This window comes from Mus musculus, chromosome 12, assembly GCF_000001635.26.
Source record: "Mus musculus strain C57BL/6J chromosome 12, GRCm38.p6 C57BL/6J".
In the NCBI taxonomy this organism is placed as follows: Eukaryota; Metazoa; Chordata; class Mammalia; order Rodentia; family Muridae; genus Mus; species Mus musculus.
This window is the reverse complement of record NC_000078.6, coordinates 41,449,421-41,472,765: the sequence shown is the minus strand read 5'-3', so window position 1 is coordinate 41,472,765 and position 23,345 is coordinate 41,449,421. Positions and strand designations below refer to the sequence as shown.

The 23,345-nt window shown below is 36.6% G+C and overlaps 2 protein-coding genes across 5 annotated transcripts in view; one reads left to right on the top strand and one right to left on the bottom strand.

Annotated features, from left to right (window-relative positions):
- The window catches only part of Lrrn3 (leucine rich repeat protein 3, neuronal), a 34,390-nt gene extending 13,292 nt beyond the window's left edge, over positions 1-21,098 (top strand). For 2 of the 3 annotated variants that reach the window (NM_001271709.1, NM_010733.3), the window contains exon 2: positions 18,095-21,098. In NM_001271709.1, the coding sequence (NP_001258638.1) occupies positions 18,450-20,573 (2,124 nt within the window). In that variant the 5' untranslated portion in view covers positions 18,095-18,449 and the 3' untranslated portion in view covers positions 20,574-21,098. Of the gene's footprint in view, positions 1-13,770; positions 13,800-18,094 lie in introns of all 3 variants that reach the window. The other variant, NM_001271708.1, reaches the window with a different exon arrangement.
- Positions 1-23,345, bottom strand: part of Immp2l (IMP2 inner mitochondrial membrane peptidase-like (S. cerevisiae)) — a 931,528-nt gene that overhangs the window by 482,823 nt on the left and 425,360 nt on the right.

Genomic DNA, 23,345 nt, shown 5'->3' with positions numbered 1-23,345 from the left:
CCATTATTCAGTCTCTCCTGTTTCTGGTTCTAGGAGAAAGTGCAAAAGATAGACTTTGAAATAAAAAGAAGTGCAAGGCTGTTAGAAGGGATGATTAGTGGGGCACTTACTAGGGGAACATAGCAAATAGACATTTGTGGATTCCTAGTAAACTGTGTCTCATTTATTCTAGCTTTAAATATGTGTAGAAATAATCAGGTTCTCATTCCATTAGTTCATGAACAAAATCGATTCAAAATGTGAAGGTCATAACTTCTCAGACATTTCAATGAATAAGAAAACAAGTGATCTATCTATATGTATGTACACACACACACACACACACACACACACACACACACACACACCGGGGTTTAAGGGGACAGCCTTATACATGTAAAAGGATAGGAGAGAGGGAAAAGAAGAAGTTGAATATAGAGCCCAGTGCAATATATGGACCCACCTGCTAGACTGCATAGAGGAATTTCCAGACCAGAGCTAATCCCACTTCTGCAGCATAGGTCTCACTGAGAGAAAAATATGTTTTTATACATGATAATTATTAAAAAAATACTCACTTTAAAGAACTTGAAGTTGAATCTTCCTTTTAACTTAAGAATTGATATACCAATATGCCAAAGAATTGTAAACAGATGTCAAATAACCTTCTTTTTGCAATAACAGCCTTTCTGCTTGTCTGACATCTAGTTATTCCAGTTAACATCATATATGAAACTCAGAAATTACACAGCTGAAGAATGAAATATTGATACCTGACGGCATATTGAAAGCGCATGAGAATGAGGCGCCACGAATGCACATAAATTGACCAAACAAGGCTGCATATGTTATAGCTTCCATGAGAACACACTCATTCATTGACTGACAATTTGCATCAGGTTCGCTTGCTTATTCTGCAAATCACAAAAATGGGTTGCTGTGGCAACTGCCACATGCTATTTAGCTTGCTGTGGGAAATGTCTCTTGGAGTACCTTGTAAGAAACAAATACAGCATGTTTGTGTTGTTGCTCCCACCCTAGGGAAAGAAATCTCCTGACGAGAGGCCTATGTTTTTTAAAGCTTCAAAAATTGGACTGCTTTTGTCTTCTTCATTTATATTATCTGTAACACATACTTATTGGAAAGGGGAAGAGAAAAAAAAATCTATTATCAAAATGCTACTTGCCGGTATGACCGGAGCATGATAGAGATGCTGCCTATTGCCATTCCTACTTTTATCAACACTGCTCTTTTAGCTATATTAATTCCCGAAATACACTTACTGAATCCACGTACAACACTCCCAACAAGAGTCTATAGCTCAATATTTAATGTACCAGCAAAAGAAAGTTTATTTTTCTAGGTCAGAAACAAGAACAAGTAAGATACCATTACTATTCTGAGAAGCATTCTTGGCCCCACAATTACCCTTTTTTTTCCCAATGAGCAGTCCACACAGGACCTTATGACATGTCACACCCATGTCAACACACAGCAAGGCAAGCAGTTTAGTGTCTTTATGCTAAGTAAATTCGAACACTCGCTTGTAACTCACTTCTTACACAGAACCCCCAAACCAGGAGGCAAAGGATCTAAAACAGTTCAGGCCTCTCTATTAGTTTTCCTGCTGGCTTTTCCTTGTTTTATTTTATATTTTCATGTCCATCTGTCTGTCTGACACAAGATCTTGCTATAAAACCCCAAGAAAATCTTCTCCACTTGGCTCCTAAGACCTGGGATTGCAGGCCTCCACTACCACCTGTGGCCCCATTCTTCCAACCCACTGACAATCATGACAACTTTTGTTGACCTCTTCAGATGCTAGTGTGACAGGCACAGATGTGTCTTCTCTCTCCATCACCACTGCTGCTGGGAGTTTGTCAATGACTCCCTAGCAGGAGTGCTGGGGAGATCATATTTTCAGTTATATATGCAATGGGGCAAAGATGAGGGGACTACACCTGCTAGAAGACACCTGGGCATTATAAATAAGGCTATAATAACAGGAACTAAAATGGGAGTGAAAAATAATTCACATGCTGGGTGTAGCTGTAAATTGCACTTACAGACCTACAGAGATGGACATCTGAATTGTGTGGTGATTGCTGTGGGCTGGGCCATTATTTCAGACAAAAGAAGTGAATTCAACACATAACTGGATCTCCCCCCACCTTTCCTTGGGCAACAATAAAGAACAATCAATTTAAAAATAATTGGAGAAATTTGTGTTGTGCTCAGAAGAGTAAAAGAAAACATTCATTCAATAGTACCACACAGAATCGTTTGCTTAATAGCATTTCTAATATGTTATGCATTTATTCAATCTACTTCCTTCTATATTAAAATGCAAAAACAATTACTCTGGATGTAAATCCTAGAAAACAATCAAAGTTTCTATTAAATCAGAGAAGAGACAGTTAAGCTGAAATGTGATTTGCAGATGCTCATGAATAGACAATACTTGGAATTTTTTCTTAGAATGTGAAGAGAAGGGTTACTAGAAGCAGGGACTCTTCCTTCTTCCTCTCTTCCTTTTCTCCTTCCCTCCCCTTTCTACCAATCTTAATAAGCCAGAGTTTGAAGAGGCACTTTATTTGATTTCTAATAATTCAAACTATGCAACTATGTGAAACTGCTTTATTTTGGACAACAATCCTGTAACAGTCCTGTAACTCCCTTTCAGTATTTTATTATAAATAGTTTACATTCAACTGATCATTCAGAAGAATATTGTCATTACAACCTTCTTGCTCCTTTATCTTTAACAAAAAACAAAACAACTGGGTAGGTGTGTGTGTGTGTCTGTACAATATGTTCAAACTAAGCATATTTGAGAAAAGGCAACTAAACATAAAGCAATGAATAAAAGAATTCATGCATGGATAACATGCATTTTACATTTTAGTGTCCAAATGGAATTTTGAAAATACACATGCTTTAATTGGGCTGCTGCTGCAGCAATAATCTTAAATACAAGATTCAATAAACGTGTTTTCATGCTCTGATTAAATGTCAAGGCCACAGATTTGTTATTTCAGATCCAGTGAGCAATAATTTCATTGGATAATAATGAACTCCCAAAGATTTATTCGAAACACTCAGCTGCCCATTAAAAAGCTCTGATTCATCACAAGAATTTCAACCCTGCAGATAGTATTATGGCACCTAGGACACAAAGCACACACTTTGAAGTACACTTTACTCACGTCCTATGTGCAGTGCCAGCTGATTGAACACCAACTGTATTTGCATAATCCTACTCACAAGAGATACAGCTTGAACTTGCATACATTTTTTTTTCCTTCACAGGGTATTTGTACATTTCATTAGCAGGGTGTTCTTCTCTGAAGTTCACTGTCTTAAGTGTCACTTTCTGGCAATTCCAATCTAGCCACGCTACACTAAAGATGCAGCCTCACAGGTTGTCAGTATAACCATTACTTGATCACTATTGTGTGGAGTAAGCGAGGGCTGGCCTCCAGCCACGTCAGGCCAGCCTTCTAGAGAGCCCTCATCACTTACACTCAATTATCTGTGTAGTTGTTATTACTTTGTTGTTGCTACAGCACTCTCCATTATTTTGTAAAAATATTTAAGCAATTTAAGACATTAAGAGCATATTATGTCCCAATTTGCATGGTTCCCTGTGTTGTCAAACTACAGAGGCCACAGTTTAAGAATCTGCATGCCTTATGTCACCATCATGATGCTATTACCATACGTACAACAGAAAATCAATTGATGACCACACCTTCATTGAAAGAGATATACCAATAAGTGTTATTTCCTGACTTCCTCACACAGTATTTACTGAAGACCTTACACAGGAGGGATAGTGTTGGAGGTTTTTAAAGATTGGTTTTTTTCAACAGTTTGAATTTAATTACATCTCCTTGCATGATCGTATTTTCATGTGGGTTTTGCTCTAGTGTTGTAGTGTCCTGAAATAAAATACATGCATACTGATGTCTCATTTGCTAAGTTTGTATTCTCATTCAGCAACCCACTCACCCACACTGTATGAGTGAGATCAGAAAGGTAAAATGACTGCCTTCTGGAGCAGTTTTTAAAATGTCTATCATCCTAATGTATAATTAAGAAAAAAGTGGCATTCATTCAACCATTCACCCATTCATTTACTCATTTAGTAGATACTGAGCCACAATGCCAGCCACTATTTTAGTTAAATATTAGGCACAGAGAACAAGGGGCCAGCAAGATGGTTCAATTGGGCTTTCAGGCGCTTACTGACAGGACTGACAACCTGAGACCAATCACTGGGGCTCATATAATAGAGATTGCGAACCAACTTGCTCAAGTTTTCTCTCACTTCCACAAGTGTGAAATGGCAGGTACATTTCCATATGTGTCTGGGTATGTGGACACACACATACACACACTAAATAAGCAATAAATTAATGTAATGATATTTAAAATATTGAAACAGAGCAAAATAGGAAACTACTGAAGAGCTAATATTCTAGCAGGAATAATGAGAAGGCAAAAAGAAGAAAAAGAAAAAGAAAAAGAAAAAGAAAAGACATTCTTTCTTTTTTTCTTAGATATTTTCTTCATTTACATTTCAAATGCTATCCCCAAAGCCCCCTATACCCTCACCCCGCCCTGCTCCCCAACCCATCCATTCCCACTTCGTAGCCCTGGCATTCCCCTGTACTGAGGCATATGGTCTTTGCAAGACCTAGGGCATCTCCTCCCATTGATGTCTGACTAGGCCATCCTCTGCTACATATGCAACTAGAGACACAGTTCTGGGGGGAGGGGATACTGGTTAGTTCATATTGTTGTTCCTCCTATAGGGTTGCAGACCCCTTTAACTCCTTGGGTACTTTCTCTAGCCCCTTCCTTAGGGGGCCCTGTGTTCTATCCAATAGATGACTGTGAGCATCCACTTCTGTATTTGACAGGCACTGCCATAGCCTCACAAGAGAGAGCTATGTCAGGGTCCTGTCAGCAAAATCTTTCTGGCATATGCAATAATGTCTGGGTTTGGTGGTTGTATATGGGATGGATCCCTGGGTGGGGCAGTCTCTGGATGGTCCTTCCTTCTGTCTCAGCTCTGAACTTTGTCTCTGTAACCCCTTCCATGGGTATTTCATTCCCCATTCTAAGAAGGAGCGAAGTATTCACACTTTGGTTTTCCTTCTTCTTGAGTTTCATGTGTTTTGCAAATTGTATCTTGGATATTCTAAATTTCTGGGCTAATATCTGCTTATCAGTGAATGTATATCATGTATGTTCTTTTGTGATTGGGTTACCTCACTCAGGATGATATCCTCCAGATGCATCCATTTGCCTAAGAATTTTATGAATTCATTGTTTTGAATTGCTGAGTAGTACTCCATTACAAAAACATTATTTCTAAAGTCTTGACTATTTTACAAATACAATGGCAACTTGTCATAAATGGAGATCTCAATAAGGAAACTATAAATAAGGAATCACAAAGTAAGAATTAAAGCCAAAATTTTATAAATGTCCTTCAACATCAATGTGTTCACTGTCTTGCAATAAACCATTAATTTTACTTCCCAATTAGGTTTATAAGAAAGTGATGTTTACCTAATGCCACTGTGTAAGGAAGAAAAGCATGGGCCATGCTCACGAACGGAGAAAGACACAGGTCTAGCAGGAAGGTCCTTAAGAGGCAGTTAACAGGCTCTTTACTCTCTAGGTTTGTCAACTAAAGACCTATGTGTGGCCAGTATGAGCTAGGCTAAGAATGGCTGGTAACAGATACAGGATCTAGAATAAAGCTAAGATGGTGCTAGTTAGTAGACTCTTAAACTGGGAACACCATATTAAATCTTTCTAAACCTCTGTCACCTGAGAAATGGGTGTAGCTTTCCCTACTGTCAGGATTGTGGTAGGATGCATACAACGTCATGAATGGAAGCTCAACTGATGTGTTATGAAGTAGCCTGCTATTAGTTTGACCATTGGTGCTATTTTTGCTATTTGTTGTTGTTAATGGAAAAAAATAAGGTCCTTTAAAAGAATCTTTAGGGCCAGAGCTATAAGAATGAGTATCAAAATCTGTCCACTGACACTGGAATTAATCCACATTGTAGAAATGAGACACCATTTATAATCTAAACTTTATACAATTGAGAGAAATTGCAAAGCTTAGGACAGCTGGAATTTCAACTTTACATTTTCATTATTCTGAGTGTAACTCCTTCTCACCTAAGATGTGGCAGTTTGACCAAAGCAGTGTCACAACTTTTAAGAAAATCCAAGCATCAGAAATGATGATGGGTAACTGTTCATATATAAAAAGAAACACGCATACATACATACATACATACACACACACAGATACATACATACATACATATATATATATATATATATATATATACATTTGTGTTTAGGCATGTGCCTCAGAGCACATCTGTGGTGGTTAGAGAATAACTCCCGAGAGTCAGGTCTCTCCTCTCAACATGTGTGTCTCATGGATCAAACTCAGGTAGTCAGGCTTGGTGGCAAGTGCCTTCCCTGTGAGCCATCTCAATGGCCCAATATTTTCAATAATATGAACATCATATGAGTAACTCTTCATTGAGCAATATAAGTTTTCTATTGTAGGAGAATTTTACAAATGAAATAACAGTAGTTTATAAAATAATTATATTTGGTTACAGTGCAAATGGTATAGTTAAGTAAACCAAATTGAAAGGATTTGGGGTGTCAGGTCATTTGATGATGATGGGAAATTTCTTCTCATCATTCCAATGTAAAATTCAAATAGTACATAAGAATGTTTAAAATACTGTACTGAAGCTGCTATTGCTTAGTGTAGAACTTTTTTTTATGTAAACTGATGTTCTGAATTGAAATTCCAAATTATTTGAAGACAATTTCTAATTCCTCTAACAAGGTGGTTTGTCTTCTAGTTTTCATGTGATCCATACATGAGGTGAGATCCAGGCTTCAAAGTAAAGTGGATACAAATGTATGGGCTCATTTTAACAGATATCTTTCCTCTACTAAGATTTAAATATGCATTTTTATGAATGGTCCAGCTTGCCAAACTTGGAAGGACGGTTTGTGTTTGATGTCTATGAATGAAATAAGAAATAAGTAATAAAGTTCGATAGGCCCAGAAAGTATCAGAAACTAACTCCGTCTGTTCTTTGAGACACTTTCAAGGTTTAAGCAGTGGTAGAGGGCTTTTTTCTTTTTAAACATTCCTGAGACCTTGGGTTCAGTGACTAATACCATAAATAAAAACAAGGGGATAATCCACCAAAAGATAAGAAGTAATCTGACATCTGCATATCCCAATGCTAGTATGAGAGACACAATCAGTGCAGAAAGGAGTGGCCACACGGTAAGATGTACAGACATGCACACAGACACGAAAGCTGTATCTGTGTGTTGCTTAAAAGATTACTTCTGAAACTCAAAGCTGTAATTCAGGAAGCTTTTCTGAAGCCTCCAATTGAGTTTCTGTTTTTCTATTTTAAAATCCTATTTGTAGTCCCTGGACAAAAATACAGCAAAGCTGCTTTAAGCAAATTGTCAAGAGTATAATGGGAAAACCGTGGAACATGAGGAAAATTTGGCCCAATTTTTTTAAATTAAAACACAAACTGTTCCGTGCTCATTATAAAGAATTAAGAATATGGAGCATTATCTGTATGGCCTCCTGCCTTAGGTTGAGAAACAGAAAAGCACTATACATCACTGATCTCGCATCAGTCAGTGGATGACCCTGATCACTGGCAATGTGGTCCTGCAGTCTTTCTGACATCATTTGAGGAAAGGATTTGACCACAAGATCTGATTATTATTTGACTGCCTTTCAAAACATAGTTTATTTTCTCAAGTTTCAGCAATAACACTGATTGATATACTATGTTTTTGTTTGTCTTATTTCTCAATGAGTATATGACTGTAAGGATGACCACTTGGGGCTAGAAAGCCATTTGAGGGCTCATCCTTGGGAAAGCTTTCTCTTGCTCTCAGCATTACTTAGTTGACAGTAGTTCTTTGACCACAAGTGGGGCTCCCATGAAAGGGCTCCACCTCTCATATCACCATGTCCATAAGCAACACTAAATGGCCTCAGCAGCGTGTGTGTGTGTGTGTGTTTGTGTGTGCACGCGCATGTATATGTATGTGTTATGTGTGTCTGTGTGTGCAAGTGTATGTATGAGTATGTGTATATCTGTGTGTGTGTCTCTGTGTGTGAGAGACAGAGACACAGAATGCCAGTCAAAGAAATAGAGAGACAGAGAGAAAGAAGGAGGGACACAGAGAGAACAATAACAACAAAGGAAAGAGAGGCCATTTTTTTTCTTTTAAAAAAAAAGAACAATAAAAAAGTAATGAGTGTCAAAATTCTATTATAGTTGGGACAAATATAAAAATTCCAGGGCCTATACACTCTGAGTTGCTGTTAGAGAACTCTAAAACTTGACCTTGAGACATCTGTGATAACATCACAAATTAACCATGCATCCACCTCTGACCACAGTATGACATTAGCCTCTGACACACAGGATTCCTTCCCATCTTCACAGGTCACTTACCTTTTATTTCTTCCAACTGAGTTTACTAAAAAGAAAAGAAAATCTGAGGGTATTTTTTGGTTATCACCTATTTTGTCATAGCTGGTAAAACAAGCATTTCACAGTGGAAACCAAGATAAAACAAGATAAAATAAAACTTCGGGGGAGTGGAGCTGTATACATATTCCTCTCTCTCTCTCTCTCTCTCTCTCTCTCTCTCTCTCTCTCTCTCTCTCACACACACACACACACACACATACTCTCTCTCTCTCTCACACACACACACACGAGGATTTTCAGAGGGAAAACTAGGAAGGGATAAATTTGAGATAAAAAATAAAGAAAATATCTAATAAAATATATATATTCTAGCCCTCACTTGGGAAGAAAAAAAATAATCCCAGGATTAAAAATGTAATTAAGCAAGCACGTGTCTAGTACAAAAAGAGGCAGAGTCTCAGTTCTTTGCACACACAATTTCAAAACTTCTAAAAATCTGTATTTGTTCAGGTCATAAGAATCATTTCAAAGATTACTTGTGACCCTAAAGAAACTATTTATTTCTATAGAGAACTTGAAAAACATGTAAGTAAATGTGACAAGAATTTTAAATTAAGAAATTTCAGCATACACACTCAGAAACTATTCAAACATTTTATATTATATCTTCACAAAGGTCTATATTGATATAGTTTTGAATGGATTTAAGGTTATTGCAAAAATCATATAATTATAGAGACTGAAGGTAATTCATTTTGCAAATAAAATCACGAGGGGTCGCAAGGTCTTCTCCTTAAATGTGCACATTTTCATAATATTCTGGGACTAGTGTGCTTGTAATTTAACAAAGAGCATCTTCCACATAGATCTATGATTCAATTACAAACTCAAGCAAGATTTCCTCCCTGTCTCCCAATTCAAAATAGGGGATAATGGCACTTTAGTCTGAGATGTGTCAAGGTCAAGGAGAAGCCACAAATGAGCACTTTCCCTAAAGAGGAGTACCCTTGGGACGAAATAAATGCTAAATAAGGGGAGAATAAAGAAGAAGTCTATAAGGGATATCAATATTCACAGATTCTAAAATAGGTCTCAAATAATACTAAATAAAAATACAGTTCTGATATAAATTTTAGACTTCCTAACTATATGGAGAGAAGAAATTTAAGCACAAAAAGGAAGTTTGTGGTTTAGAATGTCATGTGTTCTGCTAAATTCTGCTCAAAAATAATTTTCACATATAATATACAAATTAAGTGCTTGGTTGAGCAAAAATAAATATACATAGGAACTCTTTTCATAATGTTAATACTTAGATAATCTGTGATGGTCCAGAAATCACAGCGCCAGCGATAACAGCCCTTGGCTCTGGCTGCATCTCTCACTCTCTACAGCTAGTTGTAAGAAGCAAACATCTTCATAATGGCAACTCTTCATTCAAGAAGGTTCAGGAATCCACACAGCATTAACAATCCATATAAAAATATGAAAATTTAGACTGAAATACCCTTTTTTTGCATGAAACTAAAGCTCAGAGAGTAATCTGATTGGTTGAAATGCAGAACAAAATTATCTCTAGAGACCAGACAGATTTCTCATTATTGTCCTTCCACAATGCCTACTTGTTAACATTGGAATAATGTGTTATGATCAGAGGAAAATCAACCAAAAGTAGCAACAACCACCAACTCAGAGAGCCTGTACATGGACCACACATCTGTCTGAGAAAACAGGAAGGTGAATGGTGCTATTTCAGTGACAATTTGCCACAAAGTGAATCTCAGTGGTTGATAAACAGTTGGAGGCTAAATGAAGAGCCTGGTATCCATGACTGTTCACATCTGGGCACCTAAACCCAAGCTGTTTGCCCCTCCATTTGATGACTGAGGTGATGCTCTTTTCCATTTATTACCCTGTAGAAATAAGCATGAAATGAAATACTAATAATGGTAGACAATTAATTTAGAATAATGACAGACAACTAATTTGATAGCCTTTAAAGGCCATTATAAGTAAAATGCACTGATCCTAACTTGTTAATGGTGCAGGGTAAGAGTAATGAATACAAACATTATAGAATAAAGAATCCAAAGGTTAAACTGGGATAAATGAGTTAGCACCTAGACAATTATCAAACACCTTAAGAACATTTTTATTCACAGAATAGTATATACATATACAAACTTGGAATGTGAAGAAATCTCAAATATCATGGTTTTGTTTGTTTGTTTGTTTGTTTTTTGGTTTTTTGTTTTGTTTTGTTTTGTTTTGTTTTTTGTTTTTTCGAGACAGAGTTTCTCTGTATAGCCCTGGCTGTCCTGGAACTCACTCTGTAGACCAGGCTGTCCTTGAACTCAGAAATTCGCTTGCCTCTACCTCCTGAGTGCTGGGATTAAAGGCATGTGCCACCACGTCCGGCTCTCAAATATCATGTAATCCAATTTCTAAGCTTAAAAAATGAGTAGCTTACAGCACAGGAGAAAGGGTATTCTGTCCATAAGTACATCTTTTATAAACTAGTGTCATATTTCTTTATGCAAAGCAAGAGTCATTTAACTTATTCAGTGAACAGGTCAATATTTTAATTATAAATATTTGAAATATCCACTTTTAATGAAAACCTATAAACAATTTCAGGTAATTAGGTCTCAGAGACTAGAAAATAAATATTTCTCAAATAAAAAGAAAGGGTTTTTTTTTAATGTGTATAGTAAAACTCAACGATTCTTTAGGCATATGAAACCTTCAATTAGAAGTAAAGAAAGGCTGAATTTTACAACAAGGGACTCTAAAATCAGATAATAAAAGAATGGATTCAGAGATCTTTATACAAATGAACTTAGCAAATTTGTTATAGAAGAAAGGGGAAAGCTGGGTTTTAACGTAGCCATGGCAACTTTCTATCGTCACCAATTTTCCCCCTGGAGTCAAGTATCACAACGTTTCTCTTCCACATGATCCAGCCTTTATAATACACATAATGAGGTACAAGCAAAGGAACACTTTGCTCTTAAGCTTCTAAATTGCAAAGCTTCGTTGAAAAGATAGAACATTTTAAAGTTGTCTTGTCCACCTGTTTCTCCCCTGCCCTAAAGGAACATTCTATTACAGACAGTATAAAAGACCTGGTAACATTTCAGTTATGTCCTATACAGACAGAATTAAGCATCCTTTCCTCAGTACACACACAGACCATTACACATGGCTTTATTGTAAATCACATTGGCTGTGCAGTATACTCCTTATTGACTCGACTCACTGAGAACTTTGCAAGAAGATACAGGGTCTTACTTATGGTCAACTTTCCATGTCTACAGGACGGCCTTAATCAAGGAGGTGATCAGTCAGTGACTGGCCAATGGTGAGACGCAGACAAAGAATGGCCAGGACAGGGTTCTCTCCATAAAAAGAGTCAATATGCAATCTCATCTAGATGTTTTCCTTTTGATTCTGACCAAAAATATACTGAAAAGAAATCTCAGCCATGATGAGTGTCCACGGGCATTAAAAAAGTATTATTTATTTCAGTGAACTAAATTGGCATGCTTCATGCTGTCAGTGTAGTAGATAAAATATTTTAAGCCTTTGCTCTTCTGCAGGAAAAATTGCATGGGGAGGCAATTGGAGAAACTAAATAAGCTGTAAGAAACATTCAGGGAACACAAAGAAACACAAACATTGGGGAAAAATATCCCACATTTCCAAGTGCTTCCTAAATTAAAAATAAAAAGGGGGGCTTGATTAAGGCCACAAAAGGGCTTAAGGTAGCTGAAAGACTATAATAAATATATCTTTTTGAATATTTCAGTTTTAAAAGGGAAGTGATGTATACAGTGAAATGAAAATGCGCTATATGTACCCAAGAATATTGACACAAGGGTGGATGGATAAATACATGCAGAGGAGAATGGGCAATGAGCTCATTGTCAGAGCCATGCCAATCATGTGAGAGCATCCTGAGAACTACCATGGGTTAAGATAAAGTTTTCCATTTCTACTGACATTTCAATATAATCTGAATTTTCAAAATATGCAGTTTCAGTTTATCTAGCTTTAACATATGAGTATGTGGTCTTCAAGATTAAAAATGATGTTTAGAAATAGCTCTCTCTGAAAACAAGCAAAAGTGACTGAGAAGAACAAACGCGAACTCACTGAGTTCCCAATGCCTGATCACACTAAAGCTTCAATCACCGACAGGCTGCACTCTGCGCTGAGTAAGATTATCTGCTTACTGCTAAATTACCACAGTGTAAGGGAAAAAGAGAAATTCTATCTGCACATTAAGCATTTATTATTATTGTTATTATTATTATTATTATTATTATTATTATTATTATTATTATGTATTTTCTTCATTTACATTTCCAATGCTATCCCAAAAGTCCCCCAAGCCCTCCCCCCGCCCCCACTCCCCTATCCACCCACTCCCACTTCTTGACCCTGGAGTTCCCCTGTACTGGGGCATATAAAGTTTGCAAGACCAATGGGCCTCTCTTTCCAGTGATGGCCGACTAGGCCATCTTTTGATACATATGCAGCTAGAGTCAAGAGCTCCGGGGTACTGGTTAGTTCATAATGTTGTTCCACCTATAGGGTTGCAGATCCCTTTAGCTCCTTGGGTACTTTCTTTAGCTCCTCCACTGGGGGCCCTGTGATCCATCCAGTCGCTGACTGTGAGCCTCCACTTCTGTGTTTGCTAGGCCCTGGCAATAGGCTCACAAGAGACAATCATATCTGGGTCCATTCAACAAAATCTTGCTAGTGTATGCAATGGTGTCAACGTTTGGAGCTCACATGATATGTACTCACTGATAAGTGGATATTAGCCCAGAAACTTAGAATACCCAAGATATAAGATACAATTTGCAAAACACATGAAACTCAAGAAGAACGAAGACCAAAGTGTGGACACTTTGCCCCTTCTTAGAAATGGGAACAAAACACCCATGGAAGGAGTTAAAGAGACAAAGTTTGTAGCTGAAATGAAAGGATGGACCATCTAAAGACTGCTATACCCGGGGATCCATCACATTAAGCATTTTTAATGCATTCATCAGTCAATTTATAATATCTACTCCTAAAATCTTTAAGCCTCAGATTTTTCCCTGAAGTGTGAGATCCTTGATAAATGATGGAATACAGGCCATTATTTAAGTATATTTGCCATGATCTAGTTCACATTTTCCTAAATTTGAAATGCTTCTCACAAGTCTTTATCTTTTATTCTGTGTGATCAAAACCTATGAACGGCAGCTAGAAATCTGGGACCTGGGAAGAAAGAGGTGAGGACGTTTTTTAAAATTCTGAGAAATTCACCTAAACTGCATTTAAGCTGGTCAACTTATTTTTAGTTGTGCAATGGGTTATTTTTAAAGTTCTTGTACCAATGTATAGGAAAAGGGATAAAACTCTTTTTAAATAAACTATGTAGCCCAATCTACAAATGGTCACTAGCAGGAAAACATTTTCTCATTGGTGAAACTAATGCATACGTTGAAAAAAAATAGCTGTTTCAAAATGGCTGTAACTTCTCTCGCTTTCAAGTGGCCATAATTTTCTCACGTTCAAGCAGATGCTTCACAGAGAAAGGTGAAATTTCTTAAGGAAAATTGCTTGAAAAGTGTGATGGTACCTTTCTGATAACTGTTTGCTGAATACTTAATCATTTTTTAAAATTATGCTAATTGTTGTTTGATTTGCTATCATTCAATACAAACTGTGAAAGACACACCTGTAAGTTATTAATCAGCAAATTATTAACTAAGTTCTGATCAACCAATTAAATGTCTTAATATAACCAAATAAATTGAGGTGAACAATGATCCTAATCATAATAATCTTATGTCTAGGAAGAATAATAATCAAATCATTAAATGTTTAGCAAAAGAATAATCAGTCAGTACATAGCTATTCATAATCTAATAACCTAACATATATACTGTTTACTAATAATAGTCTCAGTTTCATTAGACTCTTAAAGAAATGTGAATGAAAATTAAGCTAACAGTTGAGAAGTAACAAAGGAAAAGCTTCCAGCCAGGGCATGTGGGTTCGGGGTACACCAGTGACCAGGGTACTTGGGTTTACCCTCTACAGGAGAACTATGTCCAGTAGCAGGAAAGGAAGCCTTCGTTGTCATGACTGTGATAAGTATGAACTCTAGTCTAACTTTGCTGCCTCTGAGCCTGTATTCATAAGCTACAGATATAAGACTTATTTATACATAAGGTATTAACTTCTGTATAACTTCATTCTTACGTTAAAAATATAGCTAATATGCATTTTGAGTATGTGGTAAAATAAATACAAATAAGAGGAGCTACATTTATTGAAGGTTCAAAAATTATCAAGTTGGAATGCTTGAATTTTATGTAAACTGATGGAAATGTACTCATGAGGTCCTTTCACTGATGTACTGAAAACTTCCAAGTATGTTTTTCTAATGGAGCAATGGTGCTTGCTGTACAGTAGACCCAGGAGTTGCAATCTTTCTTTCAGTCACACTTCTTGTAATAAATAAGATGGTACTTCTACTTTTTATACTAGTTCCATGTGAGTTTAGTTTGTGTGACTCATACCTTCATCATAACTTGTTTTGGCAAAATGGATTTTCTAAGCTTCAAAATCTGAAGATGATAGTTTTAACAGATATGAGAAAGAAAAAATTCCCCTGCACTAAATGTTTCTTAAAATTACCTCCTAATTTCCATTCATGTGGACAGGGTGACCTTCTAGAAAGAGCTGAACACGTAAGTGGGGGAAACTGTGTCCTAATCATATCCTATTGTTTATCAGCCAAATGTTCTTAGGCAGATGAGACCTCAAGCAAGAGAGATTATAATACTGTAAGGTTTCAGGTCCTGTTCATTAAAAGTACATGGCTATACAAGCATCTCACTACCCTATTTTGCAAGGCCATTGGTAACATAAACAATTGCTAATAAGAATATTTGGAAGCTGTGAAACACTAAGAAGTAAGACAATAGTGCTTCTGTCTTAGGACTGTGTGAAGAGCCCATGCTAATAACTGCTTGTGAACGCATCACGGCAAATTCCAAGGATGTAAGACAAAGTCAATATTCTATAGTCTGCTATGCTTTCCACCCTCACAGAGTCTTCCCAGACACCAACTCAAACAAGTGGTGAGATTGTACACCACTAGAAGAACTCTTCTTTTTGAAAGTCTTCTGGATAAACCTAGGTCAAACTCTTGTCTCAAAGCTATGGTTATGCAATCGATGGAATGGAATCAGAAAAAATATTCTGATTAAACATAAACATAATTGTTCAAACACACCCATCAAGAAGATTTCCAGATAAAAATTTACGTTTTTCTATTAATCATGTCATTTAATAATTTACCTTCCGGCTAACTTAAAGGACACAGGCTCCCCTTCACACAGCTGGTGAAAGCAGATATAACCAATTAACTGGCAGAAGTCACATCTCCCTCATTCTCAGCTTAGTGATTTGTGAAAACATCAAGAAGTGTATTTCGTACTTTCTACCTAGGCTTTTACTTCATCTTGGACAAAAGAGGTTTCATACTGGTTTTATTCAGTTGTCATTTCTGTAGGCTCCTGTCTCTGTGGTCTCTTGCTTGCATGTACTTTAACCATCTATTAACTAATGCTTTGACTTTCCAACTGAAGTTCACTATAGGAAGTGATAAGATCCAAGTGATCTTTTTCTCTATTGGCTATTAACCCAATAATTAAAACATAGAAGTTGCTTAATCAATCTCACTAAATTACAAACGAATGAACCACAAATACAGTAAATCAAAGGTTCTCAACGTGTGGGTCCTGACACCTTTGCATATCAGAGAACCTGCATATCGCATATTTATGCTATTAACTGTAACCGTAGAAAAATTACATTCATGAGGGGGCAACAAAATAATTTTATGGTTATGAGTCACTGTAACATGAGGAACTGTATTGAAGGGTCAGGACATTAGGGATGGCAGGAGATTGACTTTTAGAATCTAACAATCCTTTGTTTTATCCTCAGAAATAATATTTCAATCTTATGTAAAAATATAGTCACTATAGAGTTTGTGTAAGTAGTAAGATAAATATGAATATGAGCAGTTAAATTTATTGATGCTTTAAAAATGAACAAATTGGATTGCTTTTATTGCATGTGAAATTATGGAAATGTCCATTTCCTCACATTCATTCGCTGGTATACTCTCAACACTTCTTGAGTCTGTGCTACATTCCAGTTACCAAGGTCGGGAACTGCAGATCAAAAGACAAGTAAATCTCATGTTCCCAAGGAGTGTGACTGGAAGCACAAAATGCTGAGAAGCAAGAGGGAGAAGTTATATGAAAGGCAGGCTTCCCAGAGGATGCAGGCTTGAAGGATGAAAAAAAAATCAGATATCTTTGACTCAAGGCAAGTTAATAGTTAACTAAAAAAAAAAAAAAATCACAACTCAATATCAGATAAAATCACATTTCTGAGTGTTAAAGGGAAAAGACAAGATAGCTGTAAATGTAAACTGTGATTCATAATTCTTAGAAATAAATCTTTATTTTAAAACAGTAACACTCATACCTCTCTATGAGAACACATGGCATTTATGTTTATGTGTATGAATATTTATGTGTATTGCTGAAATGTCGACCATATCTTCATCCAATTGTGCCATTGTAACCATAAATGCTGAGAGGCAGCAAGCCCAAAATGAAGAGTCTTACCACACCTGACTCTCTAAACCATGTGAAGAGATGGGAGTCAGCTCACCAGCAATCTGCCTGGATGAAGCATAGACCTACCAGCACTGCATCCTGTTAAACAAACTGGAATGTGCTTTTGAACGTCTTCCTTTTTTTGACAAAAGAATGCCAGTGTCACTTTAAAGAAGGAGTATCCACTTTAGGGATGTAAGACGGTCGTTTTTATTACTAGTTACTGATGGAATGTAAATTATTCTCAATGATAAACAATCAAATCTTCATCTTATATTAATTTTATACAAGTATATGCACAGTAAGGTAGATTAGCCTCTATTTTTTGAAACTCTCAAATCATTTTATGCAAAGCAAACCACAGAGAGAAGCAGGAATGAAAATAAGGAATTGTGCTAAATATCACTACTTAGCTCATTCAGCAATCAGGAACAATTTTGCTCCCAAGTGCTGACTATAAAGGGTAGGAGGAGCAACAGGCTCACTATTTGATTATAATAAACCAGCATTATTTGTTTAGAGCATACATCAAAACCCACCATGCCTTCAAAGCTGTTGTCTTTCATTTTTCACTATAGCTCATTCATAAAAACACAGAAAAATAAAGTAAGTAAAGCTAGAGATATAAACAAAACTTTGAAACAACTGAAAAATTCTGGAAGGATATGTATCATACCAAACGAAACTTCAGTCCTTGGAATATCAAATTTCTTGATTTACTTAATGTCTGAGACAACAATAGGGACAAAGTCATGAAAACGTACTGAAATACTGCAAATGCTAGCAATATTTATATATGTGAAATGATTATATGTAGTTAAACATTAATTATGGATTTTCCTCTTGAACTAATTCTTTTCTCTCACTTTAATTGCACTTAGAATAATGCCTCTACATCTGCAAGTCTGAACAAGCATGGGATTTGAATCACAGAGTTCCAAATAAATGAATTGCTCCATATCCTGTGACCATCTATACATACACCATCTTCAAAGAGACCATCAAGACCCTATCTCTGAGGAGACGGCAAGCATCTTTCCTCCACGATGCATGCAATTTTGGGGAAATATATGTGTGGCTCTCCTAAGTATTTCCATGAAGGAAACACCCACAATCCTGTGGTGTTCATCTTTTGACAAATGCAAATACTTCCCTCATCAGTCAGCTCCTACTGAACTTACTGGCTGTGACTGGAATCCTTAAGGGCCTGTTAACTTTCTGAAGACAAAAGCTAAGATGAAGGACACGCCACTCCAAGTCCATGTGCTACTTGGCCTAGCTATCACTACACTAGTACAAGCTATAGATAAAAAAGTGGATTGCCCCCAATTATGTACCTGTGAGATCAGGCCTTGGTTTACCCCGAGATCCATCTATATGGAAGCATCGACAGTGGACTGTAATGATTTAGGGCTTTTAAACTTCCCAGCCAGATTGCCTGCCGACACACAGATTCTGCTCCTACAGACTAACAATATTGCAAGAATTGAACATTCCACAGACTTCCCAGTGAACCTGACTGGCCTGGACTTATCTCAAAACAATTTATCTTCAGTCACTAATATTAATGTACAAAAGATGTCTCAGCTTCTTTCTGTGTACCTAGAGGAAAACAAGCTAACTGAGCTGCCGGAAAAGTGTCTATATGGACTGAGCAACTTGCAGGAACTCTACGTTAATCACAACCTGCTCTCTACCATTTCTCCCGGAGCCTTCATTGGCCTACATAATCTTCTCCGGCTTCATCTCAACTCAAACAGACTGCAGATGATCAACAGTCAATGGTTTGATGCTCTTCCCAATCTCGAGATTCTGATGCTTGGGGACAACCCCATCATCAGGATCAAGGACATGAACTTTCAGCCTCTTGTCAAGCTTCGCAGCCTGGTTATAGCTGGCATAAACCTCACGGAAATACCAGACGACGCCTTGGCTGGCCTGGAGAACCTAGAAAGCATCTCCTTTTATGATAACAGGCTCAGTAAGGTTCCCCAGGTTGCACTTCAAAAAGCCGTTAACCTCAAGTTTTTGGATCTAAATAAAAATCCTATTAACAGAATACGGAGGGGTGATTTTAGCAATATGCTACATTTGAAGGAATTGGGGATAAACAATATGCCTGAACTTGTCTCCATTGACAGTCTCGCTGTGGATAACTTGCCAGATTTGAGAAAAATAGAAGCTACTAACAACCCCAGATTGTCTTACATTCACCCTAATGCATTTTTCAGACTCCCAAAGCTAGAATCTCTCATGCTGAACACCAACGCCCTCAGTGCCCTCTACCACGGCACCATAGAGTCTTTGCCGAACCTCAAGGAAATCAGCATACATAGCAATCCCATCCGTTGCGACTGTGTAATCCGCTGGATTAACATGAACAAAACCAACATTCGGTTTATGGAACCAGACTCGCTGTTCTGTGTGGACCCACCTGAATTCCAAGGCCAGAATGTTCGGCAAGTGCATTTCAGGGATATGATGGAAATTTGCCTCCCTCTTATAGCTCCTGAGAGCTTTCCTTCTGACCTGGATGTAGAAGCTGACAGCTATGTGTCGCTTCACTGCAGAGCTACTGCAGAACCCCAGCCAGAAATCTACTGGATCACACCTTCTGGTAAAAAACTATTGCCAAATACAATGAGAGAGAAGTTCTATGTTCATTCTGAAGGCACACTAGAGATAAGAGGCATAACCCCAAAGGAAGGGGGGTTGTACACCTGCATAGCAACTAACCTAGTCGGTGCTGATTTGAAGTCGATTATGATCAAAGTGGGAGGTTCTGTTCCTCAGGATAATAATGGGTCATTGAATATTAAAATAAGAGATATCAGGGCCAATTCTGTTCTGGTGTCCTGGAAAGCGAGCTCTAAAATCCTCAAATCCAGCGTTAAGTGGACAGCCTTTGTCAAGACTGAAGACTCTCATGCTGCCCAAAGTGCTCGAATACCATTTGATGTCAAGGTATATAATCTTACTCATCTGAAACCATCTACCGAGTACAAAATTTGTATTGATATTCCCACCGTCTATCAGAAAAGCAGAAAACAATGTGTGAATGTCACCACAAAAAGTCTGGAGCATGACGGAAAAGAATATGGAAAGAATCATACAGTATTTGTGGCCTGTGTTGGAGGCCTTCTAGGGATCATTGGTGTAATGTGTCTTTTCAGCTGTGTCTCACAAGAAGGGAGCAGTGAGGGTGAGCACAGCTATGCTGTGAATCACTGTCACAAGCCAGCCTTGGCTTTCAGTGAGCTTTACCCTCCTCTAATCAACCTCTGGGAGTCCAGCAAAGAAAAACGGGCAACACTGGAAGTAAAAGCAACGGCTATAGGAGTGCCGACAAATATGTCCTAAAAACAACCAACCAAACCTACTTCAAAGAAAAGCTGGAAACGGCAGTACTGCTTAAAAATCAACAACAAAAAATAGGCAGGGGAATGTCACTTTCTGAAAAGAAGGCTCAGTGTCGCCAATGCTGCTCCTGACCAAGGGAGAGGTGAAAGTTCGGCATTTTAATTGACTGGCTTCAAAGGGTACTGTGGCAACCAAATAAAACAATTCCATTTTCTAGAACTTTCATGTAACTTTTATGTCAGGACTGCAGTTAAACGTGAACATTTCTGTATTTTTTTTAAGTATAGAAGAGTAGTTGAACTGAGCAATACCTCCTCCTGTGTTGTATTACACATATTAGCCACGAGTTTTTGCAGTGACCAGATAAACTTGAATTGACACGTGGTGTAATGGAAAGGACAAATTCTGTAGAGTAGACACAGTGAGTATGTGGACCTCTTTTATAAGGAAAAATACATTTTGGATTAAAATCAATTGCTTTTGTCTTGTTTTTGTTTCTAAATAAAGAATAATTTCTGGGAAATATCATCTGATTAGAAGTCATTTAAGTATCAATGTTTTTTAAAGCTTTTTAAAAAATATGTTTGGAAACCACATTTTCTGATACACAAAATGGATTTTAGACAGCACTTTATCAATATTAAAAGATTATAAAATTATATTTAATACTTTAAATATTCATTAAAATTAATCACCCAGGAAATTATAAATTAATTTAAAGATTTATTTTGAAACAAGAAGCTCTGGAAGAGGATTTAATTATTAGGTTCAAATAACGCAAGTCCAATACTAAAGTAAGTCAAATCCTAATTTTAATAATGAATGGCTCAGTTGGAAGTGACTACTATGCAAAATCTTTTGCCATTTCAATATGCTTTCTTATCTAAGCATATTTTCACATTTCTTTGAGATTTAAGATAATGAGCTTCAGTGATATAATAAATAATTTAATAATCTGCTCTACCACAAACACAGTAAGGTAAACAATCACATGTTCCATTTTAATAGCAAGGTTTTAGAATTTTACTATAATGTATGAATATGGAGCAAAACTTTATGAGGCTCAACTTTTGGAAACTCTAACTTAGATTTTTTTATTAAATATAAAAACAATGTGATGCAAATGATTCCAGTGTTCACTGTATAATAAAATGCAGTTTATGTTAACAAACATCTATTTATGCAAGCTAGACTCATTTTAAACTTGCTATGTAGCACATGGTGGCTTTGAACTCATGATTCCCAGCTATAAAACAAACCACTCATAAACAAGTAATAGGTATATATGACTGATAAAAAATATCAAACAACAGTTTCTTTACCTAAGATGATTTGGAGTAAAATTCACTAATAAAGAGCAATCAACTAAGACTGAACAGAAAGTGTCTAAATCACATGTTAAAATGATTTCACGTTATAAAAATGAAAGTAACACTTTGAAATTCTTTATATGAAGTTAAAGAACTTGAAATATTAACAAAAACTCGAGAGATTGAGAGTTTTAGCCATTTTACAAACATAACAGTTCTACAAAAACAAGTTCATTTTTTTTACACAAAGGAGAAAATTTCTTAATTTTAAATACCAATCTGAAACAATAAGTCATAGTTTTAATAGGCAAACTGCTTTTCTCTCTAGCTAGAAGCTTCTATACTAGTAACTATTGTGCTGTTCCTAATCAAGTGCTTAACATTTTACAGTGGCTGCGTGCATGTTATCAGCACGTCACCAGCCTGTAAGCATTCCCAGCATGGCAGCCATATCAATTTATTTGTTGATATTAGACATTCTTTTGTGTTAGCATTGACAGATTCTAATTAAATCCTAGCTGTTTTTGACAATGTGGAAGTTAATTGCTATGAACTCTTTAAAATGAAAGGACAAGCTGTGGTAATTTCAACAAAACCAAAATATAGAACTTGTTAATTCAATGTGTTTCCCAGGAACAGATTTTACAACCTGATGAATCACTATCACACAGAAGCTGACATTAGAATTTATCAGTAAGACATGCTCATATATCATGAGAGGTTTCGTGAAAGGTTTCAGCACTACAGACAGAGCCTTGTGAGGTTCAGCTATTTATCAAAAATTTAAGAGCTGAAATATGACCTATTAGGATGCAGTTATTGTATAGGTCAGCAAGATATTGAGCATGTATTTTGTATTTCTTTTAAATTTACTTTCACTAGGAACCATCAAAGCCACATCTAAAGCTTACAATGCATTTCCATCTACACAGATCCTTCGAAAATTGTTACTCAATAAGACCAATTAATAAGTAAATAGTAGACGGCATATAAATAATTTTTGTTACCAAAATATCAATGCAGGTTCTTAAGGCATGTTATGATTTTATTTAAGTTTTAACCTAGTTCATCAGCAAAGTATGGAATTGTGCTTCAATAAAGAGAATAATACTTAATATTCCCTATATTAACTCCTAAAAAATCACAAAATTAAGTGACCAGTAGCCAAATGATTGACACATAATTTACAGCTGAATTGTATCATACGGAATCACCTATTGCAGTGAAGTTTACTTAAGAATTCTGAAGTGTATACTGTCACGAATGTTCATGATGTATTTATCTTTTTGGAAAAAACCAACCTCACACAAAAGTTATTTAGAAAAAATTAGTGTCACAATTTTTAGTACAAACCAATTCCATATCCTTGGAAAAAGATGTCAAAACAATACAAATAATAGTCATGATTGTGTAATAAAATTTTGATCACCAATACACTGCCTATACAAAACTGGGGACATTA